Genomic DNA, 14030 nt, shown 5'->3' on the forward strand with positions numbered 1-14030 from the left:
TAAACCCTCTTTGCTACAAATTTAACCCTGCCTTTCAACCTCTAATGCTAGCAGTTTGAAGAATCCTTGGATTATTGGAAGAAGTGAAAGCACAGAGGCATGTAATGCTGTTGGATGTTGCACTATGAAGAGAGCACATTACAGACAGGCCATGAGAAGTTATAAAGAAGTACAGAAATGAAAGAATGAGATGGAAGGAGGGTGGGTGGTCATTTGTGGCTATATGATGTTAAGGGCCTTACATCTTACTACGTTATAGTTACTAATGCAGAGCTTATACGTGAAAATGGTGTCTGCACTGATGAGCTTTCAAAGTTTTCTCCATTTCATCCTATTTGGTTTCATTTTATCTTAAGCAGGATAAATTTGCTAACAATTAATATGGGAGCTTTGCTGTATTTCATTTGAATATACCGTGTCAGGCTGAGGGAAGGAGCTGGAAGTCACGTTTCCCACGTTTCCGGAAGTTCTTTTTTCTATCTTTAAATCTTCTGAAAGTCACAGGAAATTATACCAGTTCCTTAAGCGTATCAGGAAAGTGCGAAAGGAAAGGGTAGATGCGGTTGATGTTTACCTATGCATTTAGAAATGTCTTTTCTAAAATTGAAACAGGAAGTGAGTTTCCTTATATTATCTGTGTTAAAGGCTAAAAATTTCTAGATAGTATCGGTCTGAACTGAGAGCCATGTAGAAAACAGGATATCCAAGCTGTAGGATATTCTGACTTCAGGGAAGGGGAATAAAACAAAACAAAAAACAAACGCAAGGAGAAGTGGTTCTTCACTCTTCCCAAATACTGTCAGAAAGATAATCTCTTTTAAGCCTACAAAGGAAATGGGTTATTATATTGTTGTGCTTTTGGTTTTCATATTGTAAACACTTCCAACAGCAATTGCCTTTCATATAATATTATTTCAAAATATTAATGTTTCAGTAAATTTTGAATGATCAAAAATGGGTGTTTATATTTGGATAAGGCTTTTTTTGCTCATTTAATCAATATTAGATAATTGCCTCTGTAAATCCAGTTGACAAAAATGTTGTGATTTTAGCCAAATATTGTTCATTTCCAAGGCAAAAATTAAGGTAGAATAGATGTGTAAGCTTCATGAGGAAGGAAAGCCTGCACAAGCATATTTTATATATATATATATATATATATATATATGATAATCTTAAAAGATTATCTTTATTTATGGAAATGGATTGGTGTGCAGTGTACATAACACTTTGCCTTGCACTGAACCTTTACAAGAGTGTATGGCAAAATGAGTAGCAACGTCATTTTTTTTTTTTTTTTGACAGGCAGAGTGGACAGTGAGAGAGAGAGACAGAGAGAAAGGTCTTCTTTTGCCTTTGGTTCACCCTCCAATGGCCGCCGCGGCTGGCGCACCGCGCTGATCCGATGGCAGAAGCCAGGTGCTTCTCCTGGTCCCCCATGTGGGTGCAGGGCCCAAGCACTTGGGCCATCCTCCACTGCACTCCCTGGCCACAGCAGAGAGCTGGCCTGAAAGAGGGGCAACCGGGACAGAATCCGGTGCCCCAACTGGGACTAGAACCCGGTGTGCCGGCGCCGCAAGGCGGAGGATTAGCCTATTGAGCCGCGGCGCCATCATTTTTTAAAATACCCCGGTCATCTCACAAGAAAGTGTCATTATGCAAACTTTTTCCTGTGTGTCATTGCCAAAACTGTCCATTAACTTAAGGTATTGTTGTCTGTGTTATTTAATAGCAAATGGGAATGTTCTCAATGTGGCTACATTACAAATCCATTTGAAACTCAAGTCTATGGTACTTAAATGTAAAATAACAATTTCATGTTTTATAGAAAACGCATGTTTCAGAAGAGATGGGTGAAATTCGATGGCCTTAGCATTTCTTACTACAATAATGAAAGGGTAAGTGCATTTTACAGTTTTCAAAGATAACCTTCTGCAAACTAAATGTAGTTCACTACCGAGCCAGCAGTCTGATTTTCAAGAATAGGAGTTGGATTATCAACATGAAAAGAATTTGAATACAATAAAACACTCTTTCATAATTTAAGTCTGTCTTGAGGCATAAAGTTGAGTTTTTTTTTTATTCACATCTCACTGTTATTTATAGAGTATCTTCTGTAAACTCTAGGAACTGCTATGAACAAGATAAAGATGAATAAGAAATGCTGTTATCCTAGAGCGCAGGGGGAATGTTTACACATGATATTGCAAGTGGGAAGGGGCAAAGCAAGGAGAGGACACTTGGTACTCTAGGAATGGGAGGAGTTTGCAAGAGATTTAATTTGATAGAGGGCTTAAAGAAAGGGGGAATGTGCATAGGTAGAAACTAGAGAGAACAGTGAGGTGCCCACGTGGGAGAGTGTGGCCCATATACAAGAGTACTTCAGTTTGTGGAAAATGGAATTAAAAGATGTTCACTGGGGCAGCTGTGGAGCAGCACGTTAAGCACCCTCTTGGGAAGGCAGTGGATGATGGCTGTGGTGCTTGCAATCTTGCTACACACATGAGTGACCCAGATGGCGTTCCTGTCTCCTGGCTTTGGCCTGGCCCAGTCCTGGTTGTTGTACGCATTTGGAGAGTGAACCAGAGGATGGAAGATTAATCTCTTTGTCTCTGTCCCTCCCCCTCCCCTTCTGTATCACTCTGCCTTTCAAAATATAAAAATAAATAAATGTTTACCAAAATATGTTTATTTTGGTGTAAAACATTTTAAAGTACATACACATGAGGGGCCTTCAGGAAGTTCATGAAAAATGTGTATTGTGAACAAAAACTGTGCATGGATTTCAAATATATTGTGCCAAATTACTTTTTAATTTCTCTTTTCCCTTGACATTTTGAAACCCTCATATGGTACATTTGACTACACAGTTTTTTTTTTTTTCTAGTTGCAGACTAGAAGAGAAGGAGACTTGTAGAGATTAAGCTAAGAAGGTTGTTTTGAAAATACTGTTATGTGAAAATGGCTACAATAATAAAGACATTCAGAAAGTTCATGGGAATTGGAACTAAATGTTTTAGTGACAAATAAATTAAAATTTAAAGTCCACATGTAGTTATTTTGGAATACACCACACTCCAAGTATTAGGAAAAGGATAATCTGTGTCTCAAAAAATGTCATTTTAATAAGTTTTCCATGAAGTTTTTGAAGTCACCTCATTGTCTGTTCTTGAGCAAACTGAGTTCTCAGCATGTCTTAATAGGTGTGAGAATGTCTTTATTTATAGGAGATGTAGGTTGAAATATTTAGGGATCTAGTATCTTTTCTGTGAATGTTTTTCAAATACTATGGTTCGCGATATTGATCTCTGCAAACATATACATTAGCACACATACAGAGTTAGATAAAACCAATTCTGAAGATGGAATAAGTTGTCAGATGAAGCTGGAGGTTATAGGGTTGTTTGTTGTACTGTACCCTTAACTTCTCTGTGGTTGAACATGTCCTTAATAAAAAGTTAGAACTAGTAAATATGCCACATATTTAGGTTAGTAAATCAGGTATTTTTTTTAATTAACTATAGACTTTGTCTTAACATACTAATTTTTTAAGACTTAACCAATTCCTTTAATTTATAGCTTATAGCCTAACCTTATTTCCTTATGATTTAGAGATCCCCTGTGCCAAATTATGGTGATTTTGTGACTTGGGTAGACCTGTAGACTGCTGCTTCAGTGCTGCAGGGCAGAAAAAGCGTATGCTTTCAGAGAGTAAGGTCACATGCAACAGAGCACAGACCCTGTGCTATGCTGCTGAGAACAGTAGGTTGAGAGAAGTGTTAATTGTTTGGTTTCACTTTGCAAAGATCTAGATAAAGCATCAAATTGGTTTAAGCACCACTTTGAGGTTTCTGAGGTGATGAGATGAATACTTCTTAAAAGCGGTCCTTCTCCCTTAGCAAGTGTTTCTAGTTCCTTTGTACATTTGAATGTAGAGTGTGGATGCCTAGGGTGAGCACAGTGTGGTCTCCATGTTGGATGGAATCTGACAGCTTGATTGTTTTCAGTGTCCTTTCCTAGTTTGAATGAAAGAGGGGAAACAGACCACTCGGGGTGTGACAGGTTTCCATTGCCAAGGGGCTCTGGTGGTGGTGGCATCCTTATTCCCATTGGATAATTTCTAGTAACTGTGCACAAATGGGGTGTGTTCTGTTCTGTTCTTTTTATCCTTAAAAGCTCATCTCAGCTGCTGTGCAGAGATGAGGCCTATTCAGTTTTGAGATACTGGTGCAGGTTTGATTGGAAATCAAGATAGAAAGTCCATATTAAAATGAGTTATAATTTATTTAACTTAATATCAAATATTTTTAAAAATTCTGAATTTTAAATTGCTGCTTCCTAAAGCATTTCGTCTGTGTGTTGTCCAGATGATTGGTTACATCTCAGTAAAAAAAAACAAAAGCACTGCTGTGAGGGTTTCCTAAAAGGATACAGTTTTTGTTTTGACCCTTATGATGAAAGATATGGATAGCAGCTGCCATAGCTACTATCTTGGTAAGCAATTTTAGTGGTTCTGAACAGAGCCGTTGGGTCTTTTAATGTCTAAATGTGCAGTTACAGATCATGTGGTTGGATACTCGGGAGGTGGCGTGCAGAGTTGCCCGTTTTCCCTAGTTTTCTTCCACTTTGCTCAGTGCTGTCCATCAGCCCTGTCTCTGAAGGACCCCTTCATTATATCACACACAATGGCATCATCCCAACAGCCTTGGTATCTTATCCACTGCTAAGAAATCCAGCTCACCTCCATTCTCACTCAGCTGTGGGCAGAATTGCCCTGTGGTCATTTCATTGTCTGAAAGTGGTAGATAAATGACAAGCTTGACCTAGATATCTGTGTGGTACAGGCTCAAGGGATTCTTTAAAATGTCTCTCTTTAAGGAAACTTTCACACTCCGAAAAACACAGTCATTTTGAGCTTGTTGTTATTTGAGTATTTTTTTTTCTATATTGTCTTTATCTTGTGTTGTTACAAGAAAAATAGAAAATCAACTCTGTATTGTTGAAAATGATGAGATTGTCTTGGAATCTCATAATAGATTAAAAATGAGCTATTTAAGAAAATACTACTTCCTGAGTTTAAAGTGACAGGGTATTTAGCTTGTCTCATTCATTCACACACACACACACACACACATATAATTCTGGGGAATCTGTTTTTTTTTTTTTTTTCATTATTCCACAAGAAGTATTTATTTATTAACTATGTTATCAGTGTTATAGGCATTTAGAATATTGCTATTTTTGAAGTGTGTTTTATAGGAAGAAAGAGAGGGGAAGAGAGAGAGAGAGAGAGAGAGAGAGAGAGAGAGAGAAACTGATAGGCAGAGATCTTCCATCATCTATTTCAATCCCCAGATGGACGTAATGGCAGAGTTGGGCCTAGCCAATGCTGGAAGTCAGGAACTCTGGGTCTCCAGCACAGGCAGCAGGCACCTGCGTCCCTAAACCATCATCTGCAGCCTCCCGGCTGTGCGTTAGCAGAAAGCTGGAGCTGGAGCTGGAGCCAGGGCTTGATGCCAGGCCCTTTGGTTTTATATAGGGCCCTTCTGAAATGTGTTCCAGTCATGATGTTCAAAGTTCTCACCCTTGTTTTTTATTGTTGTTGTTTTTTTTTTGTTTTTTAAGGCCCCCTTGCCCACAGTAGCTTTAAAGAGATCTAGTGAAAAAATAATCCACTTTTATTATATTACTGTTATTTTTCCATGTAGTGCTGGCTTGATTTTTCTCTGATGGAAACTGGGTTAAGGGTAACATTTATTCAATAAATAGTTAATTATCTCTCCAGGGTTGCGTTTTACAGTCTCCTCACATTCTTAGGCAGGCTAAAATTCAGAGACAGATCACCCAGGGGATAAAGTGTAGATGTGTTTGGATATTCTGAATTTTCTACCATTTGATCTCAGCCACCGCAGACTTAGAGCAGAGAGGTCCTGACCCTGTCGTGAAAAATGCTCTGGCTGTTCCTGCCTCCTTATGTTCTTATGTTGCCTGACAGTGGGGTGAAGTTCTCTCCTTCTTCTCAATTCCTAAAGGACTTACTGATCTAGTTTTGGCTCATATTGCCATTTTATCATTCTTGCATTCATAGAGCTTCCTTTGTGAAGCTAGTCATGTCATATTTCTTTGTAACAGTGTCTGGGTATGCACTGTGGGAAACTTGAGCAGCTCTTTCCCTATATTTTCCCCTCTGTGTTCTTTCAGCCCCCAACTCATTTCTGTCAAGAGCGTGTGCAAATGTCAGGATCCTCCTCCATGAATATGTATCTTTTTCTAATTTTCTCCAGTGTTCTGATATCTGAACAACCGTATGCATGGAATTTTAGAAGGAAAACAAGCTGAGAGTCCAGAAGCAAGTCAAGACAGTGTTGCAATTAGCCAGGCATTAGTAATATAGCCAGGTTGTAGGCCTTGTATAGATTCACTAGAAGTGATAATAAATTCCAAAATATTAAAAGTGAGTCATCAGGATTTGGTCCAATTGTGATTGATTGGACATGGGATTCATTCATTCAGAAAATATTTCCATAGATAAATGCCTTAAAGGGTATTTGGTGAGATGATACTGACCAAATAACCACACAGATAAATATAAAAATAACACTTAAATTATGATCAGTTATTGCTCTAAAGGAAAAGTACAGGTTGCTCTCAGCCTAAATTAGGATTACTTGCCAGGGTCAGGATGGGGACCAAAGAGAAGAGACTGGTTGCTGAGGCTTTGCTGAGGAGGGTGTATTCATGCTGAAGTGAGAGGGATGAGGAGGCAGTAACTGTATGATGATGACTGTGGACAACTTTCCCTGCCAAGCAAGTAGTGTGTGCAGGAGCATTGGTTTGGACAGAAGCATGCCATGTGCAGGGAACCTCAAGAAGGCCAGTGTGACTGGAATTCAGAATCAGTGTGTCATGGGGAGGAAAGGACACTGCAGATGCAGGAGAGTCCAGGCCACGTGGTGCAAAACATCAGCACCTCTCAAAGGTATCACATCCGGTTTCATGTTGATTGCCTAGAAGAGAGATGTTTAAATGGCCTTGTGTAGAAGGAAATCGGTTTTACAGTTTGAGATGCTTAATGGAGTTACATACACTGTGGATGAGTTGAAGTTTGAGAGTGGCATTGAGTGAAATGGGTAGATAATGAAAGAGGGGAGAGATTTCAGTTTTTCTTCGTAAAGTTGGTAGTTGGAAATAATGAGAAAAAAAGACTTTGTGGAGAGAAGGTGCAACAGAAATAATGGAAACTAAGTAGAAACAGGTTATTATCTAAGTGTTTATTTTTTGACATCCTTTTCCCTTTTCTGTGAGGGTGCTTGTTAATTTTTTTAAAAATCACTATTCAGATATCACATTCACTTTTGGCTGCATGGGAGGACATTGAAAAGCCTTCAGGCCTCCATGGCATTGGTATTTAAGATATCATTGAATATTTCATAGGATTTGGATGGATGCGTAAAGTCAGGGTTAGGAGATTGGAGCGAGCCAGTGAAAGACAAGAAACTCTTGGAGAACTGAGAGAGAATACCAGGATGATGTAGTCTGTCTTGTGTCTCCTCAACTCTCAGAGGAGGATGATCCTCCTAGTAGGGTGCCATGTTGATGACAATGACTGTCCCAATGCTGAGGCGGGAGTTTACAGGGGGTAGGAATGTTAACTTGGTACTTGATCTCTCTGTGGAGTGACTTAGCAGATTCTGCTACTGACTGTTTATTTTAGATACTTGGAACCAGCGTGGATATCTTGTGGAACGAAAGAGAAGAAACAGCTTAAGCATGTATCCAGATTCTTCTCATGTTCAAGAACTTCTGTATTGTGATTTTATTATTTTTAAGATTTATTTATTTATTTGAAAGGCAGAGTGACAGAGAGGGAGAGGGAAAGGTGGCGAGAGACAAAGATCCTCCATCTGCTGGCTCACTCCCCAAAGTGGCTACAACAGCTGGGACTAGGCCTGGCTGAAGCCAGGAGCATGGAACTCCATCTGGCTCTCCCACACGGGTGGAAAGGGACCATGTGCCTGGGCCATCTTCTGCTGCTTTTACTAGGGAGCTAGATCAGAACTGGAACAGCCAAGACATGACCTGGCTTGACCTAGTACTCATATGGGATGCCGACTTTGCATACAGCAGCTTTAGCCCACTGTGCCACAGTGCTGGCCCCCATGTTGTGGTCTTGCTGTATAATTTCAGCTTCATCTCTTTGACACTACATTGCTGTTCTCATATTTGCCTGCTTGACACTTCCATTATGTAGAGTTCCCTACCAGAATGAGCCCTACCTGCTTTTTTATTTGGTTAATGTTTCTTAAGTTAGGCTCAAATGTCACTTTGTAAAAACAAAGCTGAACAAACAAAAACAAAAAGACCTTCTCAGCTCTTTTAGCAGAATTGAAAATCTGTGCCTTTGTATTCCCTTATCTGTTAGTTTTTTCTGAGTTTTGAACTTTTCTCTCATCACGTTAGCTGGGTTTTCATTCTGAGGCTCTTTGAATGTATAAGGACTCCAAATTTTCTTTTCAATACAAGGCTCAGTAAATATTAAACCTTTAATAAGTGATTAAAACTCTGTGGTGATCATCATGCCCAATGACTGGCTAGGGTCCAAGAGAACTCAGATTGAAAAAAAAATGATTAAAATCTTAAAATGTGCTTTTGAGCAAAATTGTCATATGTATATACCAGTTACTAGCAGGCAAATCCTTTTTTTTTTACTCTTTAAGCATTGAGAAACAGAAAGTAAAGTGACACAGCGTGAGAGTGAGATTAAAATCCTCACAGAGCATTGTGTAATATGGTTAATTGATAAAATCCAGTTTCTTATGTCTGGTTTTGTTCTCAGTATATGAGTAGAGTAGCAGTATTTTTGAAGTTCAGTTACAGTACCTGCTGTGGCCAGCAGATGCCTGCAAACACCATAAAATCATTTTGACCAGCTTGTCTTAAAGGATTTGCTGCAGTTTTTAAAGAACATGTTGCTGTTCTTTGGAACTGAATACCTCAGGTATAGTAGGATTGTTTGTATTTGATTCTTTGCTATTTAATTGCAGTTGGAAACAATTGAAAACATCTCACTTAAAGGGGGCATTTAATAGTCCTTCCTTTCTACTAAAGCAGTGTAATAAGGGTACATAGTATTTGTACATGATTTTTTAAATTTAGATTGAAATTGGGAAAGAGAAGGACTTTTAAATACTATTCCATTTTTGATAAGATCAAGAAGTTCATTTTAATGTGTTGTCTTTATCTTTTTTCTCTAACCAACACAGGAGATGTATTCAAAGGGAATAATTCCCCTTTCTGCCATATCAACAGTACGAGTTCAAGGAGACAACAAATTTGAAGTTGTTACAACACAAAGAACTTTTGTTTTTAGAGTAGAAAAAGAAGGTAAAATTATTTCTTCTTCCTATAAATGTACCCAAATATGTTAATTTCTTACCAGTCAGATTAAGAAACCTGTTAAATTAGAAAATGTCAAGAAACCCTTAGGTTCCAGGACCCTTCTAAGTTCTGCTTATACGTTGGTGAGAAGTACCAAAGATCTCTGCTCTCATGTAACTTACCATTGAATTTCTAGTTTTATATGCAAAATAGTTATTAGGTATGCAATATTTTTCCTAATGGTTAAACAGTTTCTGTGAAAGTTTATGTCAGACTTTTTATTTTTCTTGAATTCTTTGCACCTGTATCTTTTGCTATAGGTTGCTTAGTGGTAAAAAATGATCTAAAGATGGCATGTGTCTTCTGGACTGAAGCACAGAGGAATCCTTTCTCCGTTTTGTTTGGCAAGGGTTGGAGAAGTCAGGGCAGTTAACAGTTCTCTCTTGTTTGTCTATCATAATGGGTCATCGTGAGCCTCCCTAATTTTAAACAAAGTGGGTAAGGTCATCTCTCCTTAGTTGAAGAATTGGATTTCATTTTAAAAACTACTTTTATTTTAGTATAGCTGTGTAATTAAACTTAATTTTTTTAAAAAAAGATTTATTTTATTTGAAAGTGACACAGAGAGAGATTGTCCGTCTGCTGGTTCACTCCCCAAATGGCCACAACACCTGGTGCTGGGCAAGGTCAAAGCCAGGACTGAGAATTTACCTCTGGATAACTCACATCTGTGGCAGGGCCCCAAGCACTTAAGCTATCTTCCACTGTCTTCCCAATTGCATTAGCAGGAAGCTGAATTGGAAGCAGAGCAGCAGGGACTAGAACTGACACTTGGACTTGGGATACCTCTGTTGTAGGCCATGGCTTAACACACTGCATCACAACAGTGCCCCCTGAAGCTTGATTTTAAAAGTATTTATTGGTGCTTAATTATTTGAATAATAATGATGTCAAAAGCTAACATGAAATGTGCTAGACACTGCTAAAATTGTAATTTTCACAGTGGTCTTTAGGTAGTATTACAATATCCCACTATACAGATAACAGTGTTTACCACTAGTTGGAAGCTATTACACTGTTGACTATTATGGGGCAACAATGTCTTTTTTATAGACTGTTAGATGACTAGGACATAGTTCAGTTACATGGCAAATAGAAAGCATTCAGTAAGTATTAGCTAATACTAGGAAATTTCCATTATTGCTTATAAATAAATATGGCCCAGCTGCCCCGTATACTGGAGCAGTTTTTTTCAGTGTGGATTACTACCCATTTGTGAGATAAAGCTAGTGGTTTAACAAAAGAAACCTTCAAAGCCATACACTTTGAAACATCAAAGTGTTCACTTACAATAAACTGTTACATTGGGATACTTAGCTATGTCTATCAGAGGGCTCATAAAAGCTGGTGGAAAAATGGGATAAAGCTTAATATGCATTTTCCATGAACTTTTTAAAGTCCCTGCCCCATATATTGCATATGTATTATATAAAAGAAAAATTTCCTGTTTGACTTAGTATTTAAAAGAAATGTTGGCCGGCTCCGCGGCTCACTAGGCTAATCCTCCGCCTTGCGGCGCCGGCACACCGGGTTCTAGTCCCAGTCGGGGCACCAATCCTGTCCCGGTTGCCCCTCTTCCAGGCCAGCTCTCTGCTGTGGCCAGGGAGTGCAGTGGAGGATGGCCCAAGTCCTTGGGCCCTGCACCCCATGGGAGACCAGGAGAAGCACCTGGCTCCTGCCATCGGAACAGCGCGGTGCGCCGGCCGCAGCGCGCTACCGTGGCGGCCATTGGAGGGTAAACCAACGGCAAAAGGAAGACCTTTCTCTCTGTCTCTCTCTCTCACTGTCCACTCTGCCTGTCAAAAATAAAAAAAAATTAAAAAAGAAATGTTGAAAGCTGTATCCTTCAAGCAAGGGGCACAACACCTTAGGCTGCAACCTGAATGTGTCTGCTGCTTGTTTTGTAGACCTGGTCTCTCAGAGTACAGCCGCTCTCCCGCACCTCCTCTCCAGGTTGATTCTTGGTTGCTTTGGTGCCTCGGGCAGCATCACATGGCTGTAGGAGAGATAACGGTCAAATAGTCAATAGAGCCCCGAATTAGAAAGTTGGCCAATTCCTGTCCTTGACTGTTTTGCCTATAGTCGGCTTTGTGAGGAGTCCCCTCTCCTGTCATTGGCTGAAATTCAGAAAGTTGTCCACAGCTGTGATACAGAGCATAGGTCTCTCTTTTCCCTTTTGATATTACAGTTTCTGGAAACACATGGTGGTCGCTTCTCTTGACTGACCATTGTGGTGGTCTTTCCTTGGACTTTGGTTCTGCTGACCTGAAAAGTGACTGCCTCTTTCTTTGAGGTGCTCGGCCCATTGCCTTGGCTTCTCACAGTGAATTTCACGTAAGCCACATGGCCTGTGTTGTAATTTAGACATACTGAAAAAGGCTTCCGACTTGTGTGAAAATCTGTTTAACCGTATTTACTTGGGCTTTATAGGTTAGACACATTGAAGTTTGTATCAGCCCACCCACAACATTTAAGGGTGTGTGATTACAGTTGTTCAATAAATTTTCGGTGGTATATAGCTCATTATTATGATGAAAACTTAGTATAAGAATTTCACCAATTTTGTTAAAAAATTTATTTGTTAAAATAAGCCACCAGTCTTTAATTTTTGAGACCGTGGAAATGCAACTTCATTGAAACAGACTGCTTCCACACGGAATTGCTGAAAAAGTTAATTTGATTAGAAACTTTTTTTCCATAATAATGCATTTCTTAGGTAAGTGTGTATAGAGGTATGTGTGTATGTGTGTATGTATTTGTGTATGTTAAGTATATGTGTGTCTTTATATTTAGTATGGAGCACGTCAACAAGGTGTTGTTATGTGTTAAATATATTAAATGATCTTCCTTCCAAGTACACATTAGTTGATTATTTTGTTGGGATTGGGAAATCAATAATAGTGGCTTGATAAATATTAAGGTAACTTAAATTTGTTTCACTCTAATGAAGAAAAAGAATCACAATATAGAATAAAAATGAGAGTGATTTGGTAACCTAACAGAGATAAATTCTACATTTTTGGTGGAAAGGTTTTGAATGACTTATATACAACCATGTCCCTTTGTCTTTCCTGAGACCAATGTCTTCCTGAATTGCTCATCACCTACTGTCATGGTTAAGATAAGATTGCACTGTGTCATGTTTTCTCCACAAGTTTTTCTTAATCATTTTTAATTTAAAAAAATTTGTCAGGTAGAGAGACATAGAAAAGCAGAGATCGGCAGATAGAGATTGATCTTCCATCTGCTGATTTGCTCCTTAGTTACCGACAACAGCTAGATAGGTCTGGGCCTGGCTGAAGCCAGGAGACCAGAACTCAATCCTGGTCTACCATGTGGATGACAGGGAGCCTAGAGATTTACCCACTGCCTGTTGCCTACCAGTGTGTGTTAGTACAAAGCTGGAATTAGAAGTGGAGCCTGGGCTCGAATCCAGTCTGTCCAGTATGGGATGGGACTTTGAAAGCGTTGTCTTCACCTCTGCACCAAATACCCAAAGCCTTCCCCCAAACTTCTCTAAGACACCAGTTCTCCTAATAAAAGTTATTCTCATAGTTCCAAGTGAATTATGTTGAAATAATAACATTTGAAAAAGACCCTTAAGAAGAAAATTGAGTCTGACTCCTCTTCATCTCAGACAGAGCTGTTGGAATTGGTCTGAATATCCTCTTAGCTAATGATTGTACCATTCCGTCCATATCCATGTGGCACCAGTGGTCACACAGGGAGCTCTGTTGCTTCAAAAAGCAGGTGGTGTTTGATGTGAGCAGTTTTCGTAGTTGGCATAAAGCTTAACACTTTGGAGTGGGCCTCCCCTTTCCATTTTCAATCCTGGTTCTTAACTGTAGGTTCCATAGTTTCATACACCTTACTAGGATTCTAGGCTCTTGGGAAATAGGCCAGTGTGCCATTCTTTGAACTCTGTTTTTAGATAGTGTTGTACAGCCCTGAAATGGTAGCTATGATACTGATAACAGAGAGAGACATGAAGATTCCCCTTCATTGCCTTAGGCAAGCAAGCTTAAACCTCTCTTGAAATTTTCAGTGTTTTTTGAAGCAGGATGTGAGCCATTGACTATCCCTTTAATTACTGACTCAGTGATGATTTGCTCATCATTAGTGTCTGCTTTGTAGACTTCATCACGATGCTCTGGAAGTTTCTGACATAGTTATTTCAGGAACTTGCTAGAGCTTATGGTTTTAAGGTGACTTGTCTGAAGTGTGTCTCTCCACCTCTGACCTCTTCCTGTATTCCAGAATTGTATATTAAGCTGCCTACTTGACATCTCAACATGGATTGTTAATAGCATCTCAAACTTTATATAGCCAAATTCCTATTCATTGTTCTCTCCACTAAACCTTCCTCCCCTCTAGTGTTCCTCATCTCAGTAGGTGGAAGTCCCAGGTTTTGAGGCCGGGAGCTGTGGAGTCTCTCTTGAAATTTTTCCCTCAGTCACATTTCATATCTGGTATATCAGCAAAGCGTGTCAGTTTAACTTTGAAGATATGTATAGAGGCTGATGAATTATCAACATCTCCACTCTCCTACAAGCCGTTACTTCCATCTGAATTATTTTGATCACTTCCCTTGA

The 14030-nt window shown here is 39.3% G+C and overlaps 1 protein-coding gene across 9 annotated transcripts in view; it reads left to right on the plus strand.

Annotated features, from left to right (window-relative positions):
• Positions 1-14030, plus strand: part of ARAP2 (ArfGAP with RhoGAP domain, ankyrin repeat and PH domain 2) — a 235134-nt gene that overhangs the window by 31482 nt on the left and 189622 nt on the right. For all 9 annotated transcript variants that reach the window (XM_062213241.1, XM_062213242.1, XM_062213243.1 and 6 more), the window contains exons 6-7: positions 1829-1898; positions 9264-9384. In XM_062213241.1, the coding sequence (XP_062069225.1) occupies positions 1829-1898; positions 9264-9384 (191 nt within the window). The remainder of the gene's footprint in view (positions 1-1828; positions 1899-9263; positions 9385-14030) is intronic.

The sequence above is a fragment of the Lepus europaeus genome, chromosome 16, assembly GCF_033115175.1.
Source record: "Lepus europaeus isolate LE1 chromosome 16, mLepTim1.pri, whole genome shotgun sequence".
NCBI classification, from domain to species: Eukaryota; Metazoa; Chordata; class Mammalia; order Lagomorpha; family Leporidae; genus Lepus; species Lepus europaeus.